We start from the raw sequence: 20,109 nt of genomic DNA on the forward strand, positions 1-20,109 counted from the left end.
TAATTTATTGAGTACTCGCTCTGTGCTAGGCACTCTGCTACGTAACTGTCATGGGTTACCTCATCGAATCCTATTAATTCAATAAAGAAAATACTATTAGGTTTAGGCTGGTTGACCTCAAAGCTCACTAGTTTATCCTTTAGAGTACAATGTGTATTCAAGATCATTACAGCAAAGTGCTTAAGACAATAGGCTCTGGAGTCAAGGCCTGGTGTGAATGCCAGGTTGGCCATCACAGAATGACTTTGAGAAATCACTTAGTAATATCTAAGATATATGATATGTACATATGTAGGATTATATTATATATATGTAATATTAATCACCTTATATAATGTAATATATGTGACATACACATAACATACAAATATAATACATTATATACAAATATAAATATCATTACATAATATAAGTACATAAATATATGTAATATGCCATAGTACATATTATATTATAAATTATACATATGTAAATACATGTAATGTGCAATATATTGCATATGTAACAATAATATAACAATAATGTAGTATGTTATATATATGGTATTTATAGTAGATTCCCATATACCAAATCTGTTCTTAATGCTCACAACAATCCCATGAGGAATATTATCCCCACGTTACTAATGGAGATAGTGAGACACAAGAGGTGAGGACGCTTGTCCGAGATTACACAGCTAAGTAACTGGCAGAGCCAAGATTCTGAACTTGTCCAATCTAGTTCCAGGACCTATATCCTCAGCCATCACACCCAGCCTCCACTATGGGAAATGCTCAACTTCAGACCTGACTCTGCCATATTCTTAGGACCTGCTGCTGTTTTCTGGCTTCTCCAGTCTTGATGCCTGCCAAAGTCTAGGCGGCACAAATCAAATTGTTCCCAAACCCTCACCACACTCCACTCTGGGTGGGGGCATCATCAGGTGAGTCTAACAGCTCCTTCAGCGAGCATCCCACTAGACTAGGGCAGAGATGGAAAAGAAGCCAGGCTCTCTGCATGCAGACAGTCCCAATCTCCATGAGTGGTTCTCTTAGGGTCCCCTCTTTTGGCTTAAAGTGCTGGGGTGGGGAGAGCAAGTGCCTTCTCTACAAATTTCTTCAGTAAAAAAATACACTGTTGCTGTCTCTGCCTCTAAGTCCCTTGAGATCTCTTTTATCAGCTCATCCCCCAGCTTCTGCAATGTCTTGCTGCTGGTGCTGGTGTCTGGACGACTAAGAGCAAGCCCTGTGTGGGAGAACAGAAGCCCGGTGTCTCAAGAGGGAACAAATTCTGAGGAGTAATTTACATTTCACTGCTCAGCAGGTATCAGCCTGGCCTAGGGACCTCAGCCAAAACAGGAAACTCACTTGGGTTACCTCTTCCCTGTCCATCCTCCCACTCCCTTGCTGACTTCTCCAGGGAGCATTTCCTTAATAAATCACTTGTACATGAGTCTTTGGCTCAGGTTCTGCTTCTGGAAGAACTCAATGCAAAGAAGAATTTTTGGTTTGGTTTGTTTTAATGAATTTCTAGACTATTATTAAATGCTCTTGCTCAGAGTGACAGGACTTGGTGGCTCTCTCTTAGCAAGTCTTGCATAGACATGATTGACAGTTCATTTTGCAGCGGGTGTGAGCATTGATCTACCCATGTCCTCGGCTTTCGGGGCCTCAGCTGAAGCTCCAAAAAAGAGCAGGATATATTTTGTGTAACCTCTCCTGTCATGTGGTATTTTTTCCCTCTCAGTATTGTCCAAAGTCTATGATAAAAGCAAACCTTTTTCTTTTCTCTCTTTTATGGCTGTGTTAGAGTGGAGCTTTCTCCTCAGCTCTGACATATTCACTGGGGCGCTTATGCCTCAGCTGCCATGGAGATGACTTTGGAGAACTGACAGGCAGGGAAAATGTTTATAAAACAAACATCAGGCTGCCACCTGGGAGCCTGACAGTGCCACACGGGGCTTTCTCCTCCACAGACTCTACTCAGTGTCTCTCATGCTAACAGGCTACACATCGGTTCCCCCCAGTCCTCTCAGGTTCGTTTCGCAGAGGCCAACAAATTCCTTCCCCGCGGGGTGAGCTGTGACGGTGACCGGGAGACCATAGCCTTCAAGCCCTGGAACACGCAGGGGTCAGCAAGCGTGTGTGGTCGCTAAGAGCTGGAGGTGACCGTCCCACGCCGGCCTGTACTCTAACAGGAAGCTGTGACCTGGGGAATGAGGAAAGGTGAAGAAAGCATTTGGGGTCCAACTCTCCCCGGAACAGGCCTGTGTGAAGCTTCCTACTCTATGTCAGTGACATAAGCTGCCGGAAGAGCAGCCTGGAAGGACGCTTAGAGAAAAATCAGTGTTGGATGCCACCCACCGGGAGAGCGCACAGGTTTAACGTCACACGGATCTGAGCTGGAAACGCCTAACTGGGATTGTACCTGAATCAAGTGTGAACCTCAGGTAAACTCTGTAACTTCTTAAACCTTGGTTTCTCCGTCTGAGCACTGCAGCGCCCGCCTGCAAAGGTTGCTCTGAAGATCTATGGGATAATCTATGTGGAATCATTTCACAGAACATGGGCAGACGTTTTGTATGTTCAGTTGAAGCAAGTTAGAATGACGTTTTTCAGATCCTTCCAGGTCACAGAGAAACGTGTGAGATTTGGAAAGCAGAAGTGAAGCCGCAGCAATTGGCTGTCAAGGACTGTGTGGGCGCCAGGCTCCACTGCAGCTCACCCATGTGATTTCTGATCTGTTGGCATCCCGGGTGTTGTCGGTTGGGCTCACTCTCCTGTTTGAGTCCCAGGCCAGAGCAAGATAGGACATAACAGCAAACACTCATGGAGTACTTACATGGAGACTGCATTTTTCTTCACAAAAACACTCTAAGGTATAGGTTCCATGATGGTACAGAGAAGTAGCTTGCTCAGGAACACTGACATATTCAATGGTAGAGCTGTGACTCAAATCCAGGAAATCTGAATGGAAATCTAAATTGTTAACCACTACTACACAATTCAGAAAATGGATGGTTATAGGAATTTGTGATAAAAGAAAAAAATGTGAGCTGTGGTTACCAATGGAAATACATTTCATAAAGGATATTTATTGTGTTTTTAACTGGGCTTTAAAGAATGAAAAGCATAAATGATAAATATGGAAAGGAGAGAGGAATTCTAGGAAGGAGAGGATCTGAGTAAAGGGAAGATATGAACACAACAGTACTGTATAGGGAAAGGATGAATAAAGAGCTTATATTGATTTTTTAATTCTAGGGAAACAGAGAAAATATATATAAGATTCGATGTGTACCATCACATCCTTATTCCATAATTATTATTTCAGAACACATTGGTACCGGGGCAGCTAACAAGGAAAACCTCTATGAATCTCCCCATCTCTGTAAACAAAGAGGAGCCTCACAGAGTATATTTTGGTATCTAGCTAGTGGTTAAGAGCTTTCGAATCTGATAAGTTGGGTTCAAAACGCAGTTCTGCAACTTACTAGTTATGTGATGGCAGGCAAGTTATGTAACATCTCTGAGGCTGTTTCCTCATCTGTACAATGGAGTTAAGAATCTCTAAGTCACCCAGCTGGCGTGGCTCAGTGGTTGTGCATCGATGTATGAACCAGGAGGTCATGGTTCAATTCCAGTTAGGAAATATGCCCAGGTTGCTGGCTCAATCCCCAGTGTAGGGCAGCCAATCAATGATTCTCTCTCATCATTGATGTTTCTATCTCTCTCTCCCTCTCCCTTCCTCTCTGAAATCAATAAAATGTTTTTTTAATCTCTAAATCACGGCGTGGCTTTCCAGTTTACTAGTAAAGGAGGTCACTTATGTATGTGCTTAGCAGAGTTCCTGACATAAGTACATCCCCAATAAATGGCCAGCCCTGTCAGTAATATTCTTAGTATCAGAATAGAGCAAGAACAAAGGAGCACACTTCTTGGTGCTGCAAAGATCCAGGCCATTTGGCTGGATCATCGAAGCCAGTGGTTCTCAACCTTCCTAACGCCGCGACCCTTTAATACAGTTCATGTTGTGGTGACCCCCAACCATAAAATTATTTTCGTTGCTACTTCATAACTGTAATTTTGCTACTGTTATGAATCATAATGTAAATATCTGGTATGCGGGATGTATTTTCTTTGTTACAAATTGAACGCAATTAAAGCATAGTGATTAATCACAAAAACAATATGTAATTATATATGTTTTCCAATGGTCTTAGGCAACCCCTGTGAAAGGGTCGTTAGACCCCCAAAGGGGTCGCAACCCACAGGTTGAGAACCACTGATCTAAGCAGTCAATCCCCCTGGAAGGTGGGGAAAAGAGCCATCAAAGCCAATGGAAACCATCTATCATATCACTTTCCCTTTACAAGCCAAATGCACTTAAGTTTTTCAGCCTTGAATAAGGATGTTCAATCTGCTGGTAATTTGATTCTAATTAGAACTTCCATCCACAATGCTGGAATTGCAAAGGGTGGGGGGGTGAGACAGAATGAAACAGCAATTAACCTTTGGTTCTGAGCCTTATTTGCTCCTACCCAACCCAGGTCAGTTGCCATAGAGATTATACTTACGTGATCTGCAGATGCAACAAAAGCCGCCTGGAGGCTCTGAACTGGGAGGCTCTGAACTCCTCTCAGTGTGGCTTCAGGATAATTAAAAATCTGCTGAGAGAGAATTGAAAGTTGATCTGAAACTCTAATCCAGAGCTGACTTGAATGGAAGTGGAATGGAGGGAGGGGATGGCAAGAAGGACACGGAGTCGGAGGGAAAAATTAAAGAACACGCACTGCTTTGCCTAACTTTGAAAGAAAACCCATCTCTTTCATCCACAACTTTCCAGAGTCTGACTATCTGCAGCTTAGAGAGACTGATCTGATGAGGAGGAGGCAATGGTTTGTTGCTTCTGTTAGAAGTGGACTTTCTAGCTTCAGATTGTGACCCAGCCTCCCTTAGCCAGGGAAGCTCAAAGAGAGAAGAGATTAGCTCCAATCTAGTCTAGTTTCTAGAAAAGAGGGTGAAGATGAGGCAAACAAGCAGGGCCAGTGGGTAGCATGCAGACTTCTTGGTTCAGGACCAATAGCATGGGAATAGCTGCCGAGTCCATGACATCCAGTGTGAACAAACTAGAGGCCAACAGCATGGCCTTGGAATATCACCTCTCTCCAGGAAATCCATTTCCCAGTTGCCTAGTGCAGTGGTTCTCAACCTTCTGGCCCTTTAGATACAGTTCCTCATGTTGTGACCCAACCATAAAGTTATTTTCGTTGCTACTTCATAATTGTAATGTTGCTACTGTTATGAATCGTAATGTAAATATCTGATATGCAGGATGGTCTTAGGCGACCCCTGTGAAAGGGTCGTTTGACCGCCAAAGGGGTCGCGGCCCACAGGTTGAGAACCACTGCCTAGTGGATTCCTTCATAGTCAGATCTAACTAGGTCTACATCTGTCTCCAATACCCCACTAGATCCTTACCCCTTTCATTCTTTTGGACTCAGCACTCACAAAATCAAGGTCAGGCAGATAATTAAGTTATTTCCCCCTCCAAGTCAAAGAGCTGTTAATTAACCAAGACAGTGCTAATCACTATTAGGGAACAAGCTAGCATCTGACTTAAGTGGATTCTAATTAAAACTTGAGTAGTATCTCCTAGAGCAGTGACTTTGAAAGTTGTTTTTCTTTCATGCACAAGATGTATGACACCCGTAGAGGAGGCAACATCCCCTAGGGGTCCTTCATAAATGCCCCCTCCTCAGTGAAGCCTTCTCTGACCACTCCCTGTGGAGTAGCCCCCGCCCCCCATCATTCCTGATCACATCATCCTGTTGTAAGTCCTCCATAGAACTGATTACTTGCTGGAATAATCTCGTTTATCTGTTTGCTATTATTTGCTATACGCTTCCTAAGAGCAGGGAACCTGGTGCCTTGCTTTTAAGTATATCTCCAGTGCCTCAGTGACCAGACAGAGAAAATACTCGGTGTGAGTTTGTTCACTAAATAAATGAATGTTCCCACAGACTTAGCTTATGTGCAACTTTGAGCAAACCAATGATCATTCCACCCCTTTCTTTCCCTCTTTAGAAAGTATTTCAGAATGTGTGACTAAGAGTGACAGAATTATTGAACTATTCATTCTTTCAACAAATAGTTATTGAATGTTTACTACATGTCAGGTCCTGTGCTAGCTGCTGGCAGTAAAATAATAAATAAGTTAGACAAGACCCTGGCCTTCAGATGGTTCTGTTATACAGGAGACAATAACTGTTGTTTATTGATATGCAAATAAAAAGTAAGATCTCATCACTGATGATGGTGCTCATTGCTATGGAGGGAACCAATGGGGTGATGTGATGGAAAGTGACCAGGGCAGCAAGTGTGGGCAGCTATTTCAGCTCAGATAGAGAAACTGAAACTCAAAGAATCAAGTCAGTCAAGTTCAAGTAGTGCTTGGCTATTTTTTATCTCTTTAGATTGTGAGTTCTATCTCCTCAGATCTCAACATCCATCTCATCATATTCTCCCCTATAATCCAAGTAGCACAGTGAAGAGTATAAGGGTAGTCAGGGGGTACTCAATAAATGTTTTTTGAATAAATAAATGAAGTAGGTAATATTCTCCCATGAGGAAACATTCAAGAGCCCATGTGTAAAGGGTTGGGATAAAGGAATTCTAGGCACAGGAAACAGAAAACACAAAATCCCAGAAATGGCAAAGAACTCAGTACTTTCTACAGCTCAGGAGCAGTGGTCCAGGGAGAGAGAAAAAGATGTGAGTGGAAAGGTGTGTCCATTTTATGCAGGGCCTTAAGGATCAGAAAGGGATTTGCATTTTATTTTTAGTACAATGGCAAGGCACCAGCAGATTTAAGCTGGAGAATGACACAATGTGATTTACATGTTAAGAAAATTACTCTGACTGCTGGGCGGAGAATGAAAACAGGGGCAAGACTAGATGTGAAAGAGGGTAAGGAGGCCGCTACAGTTAGATGATGGCTTGTGCTTGTCCTTGGCTGGTTACAAAGGCAAACAAGAAAAGTAGTGATAAGCCCATCTTACTGTCATGTTTTTATTAAATTTTTAAATAAGCCATTTGCAAGTCTGTGTTCTTCATTATAGTAACAAAACCTGAATCATACCAATTAGGACATGCAAGCATGCCATCCATGATGTAATGATTGGGAATTGCTGTAGTGGAGAAATTTACCTGAAAAGGGCAGGCTGAGATGAGACCTAGGAAGACCAGGGTTTATGCACATGAACTTTTGGTCCTATAGGCACCACTGCTTTGGTGTCCCCTCCTTACCTGTATTGGATTTGTCATCTCTCACCACCATGGGTCAACCTGGGACCTGACCTCAGCAATGTCGCTTTGACTGAGTCCCGTCAGAGCAGAGTCCATGGCTGCTGGGTTAGTTAGCACCCTGCCTCCACTGTCAGCACTCTCAAGTGATCAGTGAGTCACTAGTGATCCACTGGCTGGGAACTAGTCACATTGAGACAGAGGTAGGAGTGGACAGTGCTTCACTGTCGAAGTCATCTGTCTCCTAGGATTGCCCAGGCCACTGAGTCTCAATCTAGTTGCACAGTTAGAATCACTGGTACCTTTAAAAAATAATAATATTGTAGAGATAAGAATCTGTGGGTTCAGAGATCATTATGCTTTTAAATCTCCGCAAGTGATGCTAATGGATTGAGAACCACAGGTCCTACCTAACTATTTTATCACAGCCTATAGGACCCTGTGGGACCTCCTGCTCCCCAATTCTCAATCCTATGTTAGACTTTGACAAAAAAATACATTCCAGAAAACTCTAACAACTACCATTTATTTGGTGCTCAGTTGATACCCAACAAGGTGATCATTATTTTACCAACATTATGTCATTTCACTCTTATAACCATCCTCTGAATCTGAAAAAAAAAAAAAAAAGAACGAAAAGAAAAAAAAAAAAACCTCTGGCCCAAAGAAGTAGGATAACATGCCCAAGATCACTAGCTAGTAAGACAGGTCAGGGTCCACACCCAGGTCTTATGATTCCACACAGCCAATGCCTTCATCACTAAGAAATTATAACACTGTCTCTTAGAGAAACCAAGGTTTTAATCCCATACCTTTGCCTTACTAGCTGTGTGATATAGAGTGAGTTACTCAGCCTCTCTGAATTCTAGGTTCCTCTCTGTAAAGAATTTTTGCCAATAGCAACCCTCCTATCACCCACACTGTTTCTGGAGTATTATCCTATATAATAAAAGCCTAATATGCTAAGTGTCCCCGTCTGGTCAGCCATTCAATCAATCAAAGAGTAATATGCTAATGATATGCTAAGGCTGCTCAACCACTCGCTATGATGTGCACTGACCACCAGGGGGCAGACACTCCAGCTGGTAGGTTAGCTTACTGCTGGGGTCCAGCCGATGGGGACTGAGCTAGACAGGCCAGACACGCCCTGGAGCCCTCCTGCATCCCTCCCCGGCCCCGATCGTGCACTAGTGGGGTTCCTTGGCCTGGCCTATGCCCTCTCGCAATCCAGGCTGAGGGACCCCCTCCCCTGAGTGCACAATTTTATGCACCGGGCCTCTAATTAGTTATAAAAAGCATTGATCCTGTTGCTACTTGCCTTGGTCTCTAACTGCCATGACCATCTCACCATAGGAGCCTTCAAATCTTAGCAAGGACTCCCAGCAACTAGTTCAGAGCTTGGCCCAAATTAAGCAGTCAATGTCCATTGAACTGACTGATATGGCCTCCCACTGGGATATGACACATAATTTGGAAATTTGGGTTGTGCTCTGTCATTCAGCCAAAATCTCCCATAAGAGCCACATTGATCTCTCCTATCAGGTGACCATGGGCACTCAGTGGAAAACTGCAAAGGGCAAGCTGCCTGTGCAACCCTCATGACTCATTTAGGAGGACTGACTATATTTACATGACTTTGCATATATTATACAGCAATCAATGATATATGTATTCAAGGCAAAGAAGTTGTAGATGTAGAACACCAAAGATAAGAGTATTTTCCCACAACATGTAATGCAGGTGTTAGAAAATCATGCAATTCCACAGTGCATTGCAGCCAAAGTTGGGGCTTCCATATGATCACAAAGTGACTCTTGTCAGCATGAAAAGGAGCATAAGCCTAGGTCCGAGTTAAAGATCAAAAATCAAGAAATTTAATCAGTATTTCTTGTCTCCACTCCTACCTTTCACTATTATGAAACCTGAAGGGTAGAGGAGAGGAAGACACAGGGCTCACTTTTTCACTCAAGACCCCTTGGGAAGCTCTAAGAGAATAACTTTAATTTTAATGACCTTTGCATTACAGGAAATCAACCATTCCTTCAATCCCAGAAGAGAATTTTTATTAAAAGATCTTTGTGAGATGGCAAGTGCTTACTACAATAATAATAATTTTATAATACTGATTCTTGTGTTCATTTATTTATTCATTCAACAAATATTTACTGAGTACCCTTCTACCCTTCCCTGTGTTGTTCGGATTATAGGGGAGAATATGATGAGATCTCTATTGATCCAGAACTCACAATCCAAAGAGACAGAAAACAACCAAACACTACATGAACTTGAGTGACTTTCTTCTTTTAGCCTCAGTTTCTCTATCTGAAAAATGAAGTATAAAATTCCAATTTTCCATGGTTGGTGTAATAAATTATAACAGTGCCAGTGTGGCTTTTGGCACACAGGTGATCCTCAATGAATGAGAGTTACCACAGTTATCATTGCTATAAGGGAATATAATGAAGGCAATATGGAATCACAGAGAACACATACTCTTTGAAACTATTCGGGGGTGGGGGGTAGAATAAAGGCATCAAGTCACCAAGTCGACACCATACTTCAGGGTTTTACAGCATCACTGCTTATGTACCACTTAGCAGCTCATGGATGCCTATTAACTTGTCACTTGGAGACCTCTGCTCAGGGCTCTGTGTCCCTTTCTGTCCACAGTGACATCTGATGTCTAACTTCACTTTCCTGATGGACCTGGGATGTCTGCTAAGGAGAAAAACAGAGGAACATTGAGAGCACATAACTATTAAAATTAATTGCTCACAAACATTAGAATCCAGACATCCATTGCAGTCATGAAATATGGATAAGGATTTTCTGAAAGCCATTTATATTAAATTACTTTTACAATAGTATTTAACTTTTAAGCATTAAATATTTAGTGCTCCTTTTTGTCATTTGCAAAGAAATTTCCAGCTGTTTCGTAGCTGGAGGAATCTATGCCCATCCTGTCTTGAGGGCCTACAGGGTTGAACATCAGACCAACAGCTTTTAGAATTGAGACCAGCAGACATCAGTGACTCCAAATCAGCCAACTCTCATTCATTCAACAAAAATTTGCTGAAACCCTTGGTGTTCCAGATATGGGGATATAAACATATATAAAGCATGATCTCTGAACTAAAAAAACTAGCAAGACAGACACAAAAATATTTACAATGTGTGGCCTATATTTCCCCTACTGTCATCTCCAACAAAATTATTTAATAGCTTTTGAAATGCATCTTAACTCTTTCTCAACTCCATATCTTTGCCTATTACTTCTGCCTTAACAGCTCCCTTCTGCCCAGCCATCTCCCAATTCTCCTTATGGACATATTTCAACGGATACTGGTAACAGCACTTTCAGCAGGCTTTCCTGGGCACCACCTGCAATCTGATTTACTAGTAGATGCCTGTTCTACTAACCCTCAATCCACACTGTGCATTCTTCAGTCATAACACCAATCACTCTACTCTGCAAATGCTGATTCACTTAAGTCTCCCCTGGCAGCCTGTGAGTTATTGGCATCAAATTCATCATTTTATCCCTGATGTCCTCTGCAGTGCCTGACACAGAGTAGGAGTTCAATAAACTTTTTCCAAGTCAATAAATTAATTGAGTAATTAATTTAATATAAATGTTATAATAGATAGATTTACTAGGTATAATGTGAGTATATACAACTAACTGCCTGTCGGGCATGAGGAAGGGGGATGCTATCAAAGAATACTTAGAAGTGATCATGACAATTAAGCAAATTCCTGGAAATACCAGGTATATTATAATTATGGCCATTAAAAACTAAAATTACATAATTATCATTGTGCTCTCAAACTACTACTTCAAATATTTTCATATCTAATTAGCATTGCATGGCCTCTGGTCTTGTCCTTACTGTATCATCTATCACATCACCACCACTACACCTACTAACACCATCTTGAACATCAAAGAACCAGCATGAACAAAGAAAAGAAGAAATGGTCTTTTTCCCATTTCCTACATACTTTAGATAGTGTGAAGTCCCCTAACTATTAGCCCTCTGCAAGGTATACAGAAAGAATTCCAACCAGGCACCTGTCTTAAGCCTAGTTGTCTCATAGAAAAGTCAACATCCCAACTCTGATTTCAATCCATAAGCTTATTAAAGCCACCCTGTTATGGATAGAACTCTTAATCTACAAGATATTATAGCAACAGCAGGATTCAGAGAGACACCAATTACCTCCTGACTCCATTTCAACCCCTCAGAGAGTTTTTCAAAAGACATAGGGTTGAAGAAGTTCCAAAATCCTCTAGCCCTAAATTACGTAGACTCCTGTGATTATCATTACCTAATAAAACCTCAGTTTGAGCCACCACAAAATAAAGTTGATGATTGATGATTCACTAAATTGGATTAGAAATCTAACTGTTACTATTTCTAGGAAAAGTATTGTATGTGACGAGAGAGAGAGAGAGAGAGAGAGAGAGAGAGAGAGAGAGAGAGAGAGAGAGAGAGAATAGGGGCCAATCTCTGCACACAGAGACGGGACCTCTAGTGACTTTCTCTGTAACTTTGGGTTCATTTGGCTTGCAAGATGCTGGGATCCCCTTTAAGCACACCCAAAGGAGGTTACCCACCCCATGCCATGTATGCAGGCCTTGCTCCATCTGTAAACCCCTTTGACCTGTACTTGAAACAAACCTGCTGAGTCTTCTTGAATTTTTAAGATAAAAGTGTTGGCGTAAGAACAAAAAAATGTCTAAACACAAAAGAAGTTTACGAGTTGTCTGTGTAACAGTATGGGCAGGTGAATGGGTTGTCAGTGGGAACAGGGGTAAGGTCCTGCTCCACACACTCATTTAGGGAGCTACACTGACAGAGACTGCCATCGGTCCCATGTGCGTTCTGTCACCCCAGGGAAAATCTCCATTACAGCGAGCTACAAAGACAAGAACACCTGAAAAAAAGGCACATCACTTCTGCTCATCTTCCATTAGGTAGAACTTAGTCACGTGGCCACATCTATCTGCAAGGGAGGCTGGGAATGTCATCTATTGGTGCGCCCCAGAAGAAGAGAGGAACAGAGATTTTGGTAAACACCTATTAATGGAAAACACCTTGAATTTTTTTTAAAGAGTATTCATGCAACAATAGCAGACCTAGGACCGCAAGGGCAAGAACACAGTAGATCTGAATTCAAACCCTGGCACTCCTCCTGCCCACAATCCTCTCTGAGGCTTAGGTTCTTCATCCCTCAAACAGAGATAAATATCTATGTAGGATTAACTGAGCTCATGAGTGTAAACACCTATCACAGTGCCTGGCACATACAATAGTAAGTATTCAACAAATGTAGTGATGCTGGTGGCAATTTGCAGGTAGTGACTGTTCATGGGTAAGAGATGATCGTTTTGCGATATGGAAAAAAAGTAAGTGCCAGGCTCTAACCTGTGATGGAGGAATTAGTCACCAGTTCAGTTCACGCTTTTCTTCCCCCCACCTTGGCACTTGTTCCCATGGGCCCCACTCCACCTGCGTGGGAATGCTTAGCGTTTGCTCATGGACCAAACATCCCATCCCTACCAGAGAGTGCTCCTGTTCAGCCTTTAACTGCAGCCCAGGCAAGCCACTGGGATCATTCTGCCTGTCACAGCACAGAAAAGTCCAACCATCATATGCTGACGGCATTGCACCCACCACTGGGTGCACAAATGCACACTGGCTGGAAGGGAGGCTGATTGCCCAGCAAGTCCATTTGTTCTTTGCTTTAGAGTGATCAATCATTTACTCAGATTTCAGTGAAATGGCCTAAAACGGGGAAGGGAAAAAAAGAGCCCAGAGCTGGGGCACCACCGATTAGAGGCGAGTCTCAGCAGTGGAGCCGAGCAGGCAAGCACGTCAGGAGCAGCAAAGCCCTCGGGCTCTGGGTTTCTCAGTCAGGAGATGAGGGGATGCAGCAAGATTGAGACTCAGTAGGGATCTACTGCTCTGGATTCTGCTGAATTTCAGATGCAGTCACTTGCCAAGGCACTTTTTCAGTTCAAGGTCATTCCTGGAGTCCCCCCCTCAACTTCTGGAGCAGCAGCCCCTCCAGTTCATTTCAGGCAGCTCTCCTTCAGCAACTACCAATACATGCGTATCAAAAACCTTTTACCCATTAAGCAATTGTACCATCAGTAACCTATCCTAAGGAAGCAATCCTGAATATGGACATTGCCTTATGCACAAAGATGCCCACCAGCAATGCTATAATAACAAAACAGTGGAAGTATCCTCTACAATTGGTTGGAATTCTATTGCCAGGCCAACAGCAAGGAATGTATTTAGAGTATGGAACACCAAAATGTTAAAGTACATGTTTACCATAAATTTATGATAAAGGAAGTTCTGTAGACTATTCTGTTAAGTGAGAGGAGTAAGGAACAACAGCAGTATGAAGACAGCTCTGTAAGAAATAAATAAACAGAACTAAGATTATGTAAGATATTGTCATTACTGGGTGAAAGGTGCAAGAAAATCGCCATCATTTTTGCAACTTCTTGTAAGGTTATCTTAAAATAAAAATTATTTTTTTAAATATCAGAAGCAATTGTGCATGAGGAGGTAGCATAAAATAATGGCTTTAACAAAAATAAGCACAGAGGATCAGTTATGCAAGGGATTTTAAATCCAATCCACTCTCCATTGAATCTCTGCTTTGTCTCCCTGTTTCATCTGAGAATTCTTTCCCGATTCCCAAAGGTATTGAAGAATTCTGTCATCCATGTTCCCCTATGTGCCTTGGGCAGCCATTAAAAATCGTGACCATACAGAATCATTAAGAGCACTATTTTGCTCACCTCTCATAAGACTTCTAGTTTCTTGAGAGCTGTGCCATGTTCACTCCTGCTCCCCTAGAGTATGGTATGTGTCTAAAATAGTGCCTTAATATTTGTTGAATTATTGAATGAATGAATGAATGAATGAGCAAGTAAATGCTATGCTCGGGTTTCACCGAAAGAGGTCCAAATATTTCCAAAATAGCTTCTTCCCCAGACCAACTACAAGGTCTTCTGATCAACAGCCACTTCCATTGAAGTCGAATAGGACAGAGTGATCAGGAGAAGTGGGGGGGCGGGGGGGGGGGAGGGGCGGAAAGTAGCCAGAGCCAGCTTCTCACAGCTTAAATCAGGGTTCTCAAACTGATAGTCCACACACTATACAGCCCACAGAAGTGGTTTGTTTGGCCAGAAAGTGTTTTTAAAAACTAGGACATTTCACAAGAAATCCCGCTCTACACTTTCTCCTGACCTGCATTCCCACCTGGCTACAATGGCCGGAGCTGGAGCTGTTGCCCCCCCCCCGCCCCCCCCCCCCGAGAAAGCACAGTGTGCTCTTCAGTCTGCCATAATCCCCACCAGTCCCTATTGTCTGCACCCAGCTCCCCTCTCCCAGTAATGCTTCCTGCCTGACCCCTGTGGGCCTTTAAGTTTGCAACCAGTGGCTTAAACAACCTGTTTGGCTTAAGGAGTTAAAGTGCCTATGTGTGTTCATTCTTTGCACCAAAGAATTAAAGGATTTCTTCAGCTCTGTTTCCCTCCAGGGTAGGGAAGTTTAATAAAATTCTGCTAATGCTGCATGGATTTAGCTCCAGGATGCTAGGGGCCAGGGCAGAGGAGTAGCTAAGTGTGACACAAGGAGACCGTCTGGAAGTGTGACCCTCCGCCCCACCAGGCTGAGATAAGTTTATCGGTGAGACTGTTTCCACAAGGTGAGGAAGGACCTGAACACACACCAAGCCAAAACATTCGAGCCGGAATTCCTGAGCAGGTCTGCAGGACAAGCAGCTGTCTCATGAAGCTTTAGCTCCACTCACTGGCTGGCTATAAATTAAGTTCCAAGAAGTCCGCAAAGCTACCTAAGCTTTCAGACACCAGATGAAAGAGGAAGAGGAACTTTGGCCCATGCTTAGCAGAGCCCCTGGAAAGGAGTCAGGACCTGTGTTAAGGAGCTCGGCCAGGAAAGGGGTTAAATGCCACTTCCAAAGCTCATCCCCAGTGGTCCGTTTCTCACTTCGTCGGAAGTTGGATGGAATCCTTGACTATTGTGTATATTTTTCAAATGATTCGGGATTCAAAAGGAGGGATCCGATCAACTGACCACTAAAATCCCACACCAAATGTTCCCCGTATATCTCCAAAGGGTCCTTGTAAGGATCCGAAAAGATAATGGATGAAATAGTCCTTGCTTCTCCATCACTTCTCCGTAGAAGAAGGTGGATTTCTTAGGCACTAATCAACCAGGGTCCCAGGCAAAATGAACACTTCTTATTCCAGGGATTCTCTTAGAAAGGCAACCTCATGTTTCATTTATGAGTTACAGTAATTACTTAATTAGCATGGCACTTTCACCGCCCTGGTTCCGCTGCTGTATGCTGAGCCTCAGAATTCTAATGGGAATTTCTCCTCCAGTCAGGTTCACGCCTGGCCTTTCAAGAAAATGCTCAAACTGGCTTTTTCATTCACTCAGTTTTTTACTAAAGGGAGGAGAAAAGCAGAGCCGAAGTGCAACTGTTGATTGAAAAGCACAGGGGGGAAAGAAGAGTTGCCTAATGGTTAGAGACTGAATCATTGCTCTGTCTACACTAACTATCATGGTCAGTTCAAGCTGCTAGAATAGAATACCATAGGCTAGGTGACTTATAAACAGCTGAACTGTGTTTCTTATAGATCTGGAGGCTGGGAAGATGGTTCATAGATGGCTAGCTGCACTTGCATCTTCACAGGGCACAAAATGACAAGGGAGCAATCATGGCTTAATCACCTCCCAGAGGCCCCCACTTCTTCATACCATCACATTGGGGCTAGGATTTCAACATATCAATCTTGGGGGGGGGGGGAGACAAACATTTAGTCCATAACATGGGCTGTGACTGGGCATTTGGTTTAATTTTACTCAACCTCTGTTTTCCAGCCCATAAAATGGGGATAACAGTAGAATCCCTCTTCTCTAGTGGTGTGAGGATTCAATGAGATGCTGTGTGTCCAGCACCTAGAACACGTGGTCCATTCAATTAATTTAGAAGCTGTTTGAATTTTCGATTAGCAGCTAAGAGCTGGACAATATACTTGTCCTCTCCGAGCTTCAGCTTCCTCCTTGGAAAACAGAAATAATAAAATATATCCACAGGAGGGTTGTCATGAGAACTGGAAAGAGACTAGTATCATATCTAGCACTTAGAAGGTACTCCATAAATATTGCTCTTAAAGTGCTCATAAAACGTTGAGGAAATTAAATATAGATCTTCATCAGGATGAGCTTTTTAAAAGTCTCTGTTCATTGTATGCAGGTATGCATAACCCATGGACTTAGACAATAGGGTGGTGAAGGCCTGGGTTGGAGGGTGGGGCGGGCTAGAAGAGGTCAATCGAGGAGAAAGGGAGATATATGTAATACTTTCAACAGTAATTTTTAAAAATTGAAAAATAAAAATCTCTGTTCAGCTCTTTCTCTTCGATGAGGAGCAGCATCCCCAGCAGACACAGAACGGCAGCTCTTTGTGAAGACCCTGACTGGCAAGATCATCGCCCTGGAGGTGGAGCCCAGGGACCCCACTGACAATGCCAAAGCTAAACTCCAAGACAGGGAGGGCCCCCCGCCTGACCAGCAGCGTCTGGTTTCTGTGGGCAAACAGCTGGAGGATGGGCGCACATTCAGACTACAATATTCAGAAAGAATTCGCCCTTGGCACTTGGCACTTCCTTTGCGGAGGCATCGTGAGCCCTCCCTCCGCCAGTTCGCCCAGAAGTACAAGGTGATCTGTGCAGGTGTTCTGCCCACCTGGGCCCCTGTGCTATCAACTGCCATGAAGCACAGCCACACCAACCATCTGTGCTTCTAGAACAGGGTTAAATAAGGCCCCTCCACCACCTCCTCCTCCAGCCTGCAGGGCAGTCCTCTACCTGAACCCCTGGCCCTGGGGCCTCAATAGTCCCCCTTTTCTTGACTGAAGCAGGATAAATACATACATACATACATACATACATACATACATACATACATAAATGCCTCTGTTCAACAATCAGCTTTTCAAGAGAAGCAACTGTGTCTCTTTCCATCTCTGCACTCCCCATGCCTGATGCCTGCAACACAGTACGCGCTCAGCATAATACCGAATTTAAGTGAACTGGGTGAACTCCCTAGTCCCTCCCTCAGCCTTGACTATACAAGTCAGCTATCGTAAATTTTCAGGCAGCAAAGAAAACATTCAGTAAGATATTGTTTCTAAACTCCTGTGTAGCCTTCCTCTGAATGTGGTTAAAAATAATGTAATTTCTTCTTGGAGTATATGGGCAAAAAAAGGCCTCAGACCTTTCATCAGTTCCACAGAATTCCCTCTGCCCAGGATCCCTTCTCCAGCCCACCTTTAATCCCCCATCTGCTCCTCCTTTCATACCTCAACCTGAATAAATTCTTTCCTGGTTACTCCATGAGCCCACGCATGCTCACTGACCTCAGGACTCACAGAATCAAGGCATCATAGAAGCAAGGTAAAGTCTTATGAGTATTTTAACTGTCCTCTAGAACATGAGGCCCTCTGCAAACACTCCTGCTCAGTATTCATTCAGATCGCTCCTTAAACACCTCGGATGACAAGAAACTCACCCCCACCCCACCCCCACTCACCTTTGGTCCAACTCACCTTTGGTCAACTCTGTTAGAAACTTACACTTAGTCCCAACCTTTCTCGCCATAGCTTCTACCAGTTCCTTGGCTGTGGCTTTGCCTTTTGCAGGCTCACAGTATGGGATGACTCTGCCTTCAATATTACAAACTTTGAATTTAGCTTAGGGTGCATGTATATCCTATCCTCACAACCAGATTAAAAGTTTCTAGCAGGCAGTCACCATGTTTTATGTTCTTTGTGCCCAATAGGTGCTTTAATAAATAAATGTTGGGAACACTTCCTTGCTATGTTGCCTACTTGTTCTTGGTCAGACTCATTCCAGTGGAGCCACCATAAACAATTTTTTTCTCCTTAAGTGTTTAACAGTAGCATCTCATAATGCTAAGTAAATGGAAAGAGAAAAGGAAGGAGGAAAGAACATTTTTTTAAATTCCATCTTCAGGTGCACTGGAGGCAATTTTCTTTTGCAGGCACATTATTTGCAACCCTGACAGTCACATATCAAAGTCAGGAACAATCTAAGTGCTGTCCATTTTCCTCCCAGTATGCTTGGGAGCCCACGTTATGTCCTGATGAACTATGGGTAAATGGAAAGAAGTAGAATTCCCAATTGCTGTTTGCTTGGATTATTTTGAAAGTGGTCAGAGGGCTTTGCACTTTGCTGAGCGCTTTATACAATACATACAAATTTCAACTGAATATTTAAATGTTTGGTCAACGTTCAAGTGTATGACAGCTGACTGGGCTTATTTAAAAAAACAAAGGAAGATAAAGGGCCCTCCCATTTTCTGTAGATGATTGAGGAAGGAATTGTTTGACTAATTTAATACTGTCTATAGCCAAGAAACTCCAATCTGTTCCAATTTAGAAAATATTCTGATTTTTTTAATATAAGAATGCTCAGCATTTTGTTTATTTTGTATGGGGCTAGGGAAGTGATGTGATTAGAGACTGTGTGTGTTCATTAAACTTATGCAAAGCATGGGCATCTGACCATATCAGTTTGCAAGAGAATATTAAAATGGCACTTTTCATATTGCCTCAGTTTGGACTAAAGCCTAAGGGTTAAGAATAATATATACCCATACAATAGAGCAAGGTGCTAGGTCTGCAAGCAGACAGTCCAAATTCAGCCTTGTAAATCTCAGCCCCATAGGCTGGATTGGCCAATCATGGATTGATTAGGGACCTTTTGATGGATCCCTGGGAATTCCCAAGTACAGCGGAGCTTCAGAAGAAACATTTGGAGAGTTTGGCACTAGCCCCTGAAATTTGGGATAACACAGCATGGAGTGAAGCATGCCTAAAAAAATGTAAAAACAAAAATTTGGTCAGCCTAAATGGCAGAGCAGAGTATTTGAGGCTGTTGCAGAAATACCTGCACTTTTGAGGGAAGGAAGAGGCATGGAGGCTGGGAGGCGGGGAACGTGATCCACCCTGATCAATGGCCAAGCCTAGGGACCCTACCTGTGCATGAATTTCATGCACCAGGCCTCTAGTTTATAATAATTATGATGATGATGATGATATTGTGATAATGAGGAAGGTAAGTAAGTAGCAAGAAAAATTCCATGACTAGTGGAATAGGAAAACTGGGACAAATAGATAAGCAAATGGTCTAGCAATTAGCAGGCAGCTAATAAATCACAAGATCTTATCTTCCCTAACCAAAGGCATTTGGGAGCAGAGGATTTACATCTCTGCTCCCCAACCAGAGAGTAAGGTGCTAAATCACCCTTGGGGACAGCTTGTATATGTTCCACGTGACACTTGCTATGGCTGGAATTTCCAAGGGGATTTTTTCACTCACTCCTGGCAATTCAGTGAGGATGGCTGGAACAGCAGAGAGATTGGAGTACACACTCTCTTACTTCATCTTCTCTGTCTCCTCCTTCCTTCACATTCTCCAGCTCCATCACTATCTCCACCTCCTCCTCCTCCCTTCCCTCTCCTCCAGCCGCTCCTTCTACTTCTCCTTCTGCTTCTCCTTCTTCTGCTTCTTCTCCTTCTATACAGAGGACATACAGACAGCCAACAGTCATATGGAAAAATGCTCAGTGTCACTAATCATCAGAGAGATGCAAATTAAAACTACAATGAGGTATCACCTCACACCTGCCAGAATGGCCACCATCAATAAATCAACAAACAAGTGCTGGTGATAATGTGGAGAAAAGGG

General features: G+C 43.0%; 1 protein-coding gene across 1 annotated transcript; it reads left to right on the forward strand.

Annotated features, from left to right (window-relative positions):
• Window positions 1-6,913: 6,913 nt before the first annotated feature.
• LOC308524749 (ubiquitin-ribosomal protein eL40 fusion protein-like) lies at window positions 6,914-17,144 on the forward strand (the record flags this gene model as incomplete). Its single annotated transcript, XM_081099298.1, has 2 exons — window positions 6,914-6,947; window positions 16,765-17,144. 2 exons carry the CDS (start codon window positions 6,914-6,916, stop codon window positions 17,142-17,144), a joined length of 414 nt encoding a protein of 137 aa, XP_080955424.1.
• Between the last annotated feature and the right edge of the window lie 2,965 nt (window positions 17,145-20,109).

Source organism: Myotis nattereri (assembly GCF_964212035.1).
Source record: "Myotis nattereri genome assembly, chromosome: 9".
Lineage (NCBI taxonomy): Eukaryota > Metazoa > Chordata > Mammalia > Chiroptera > Vespertilionidae > Myotis > Myotis nattereri.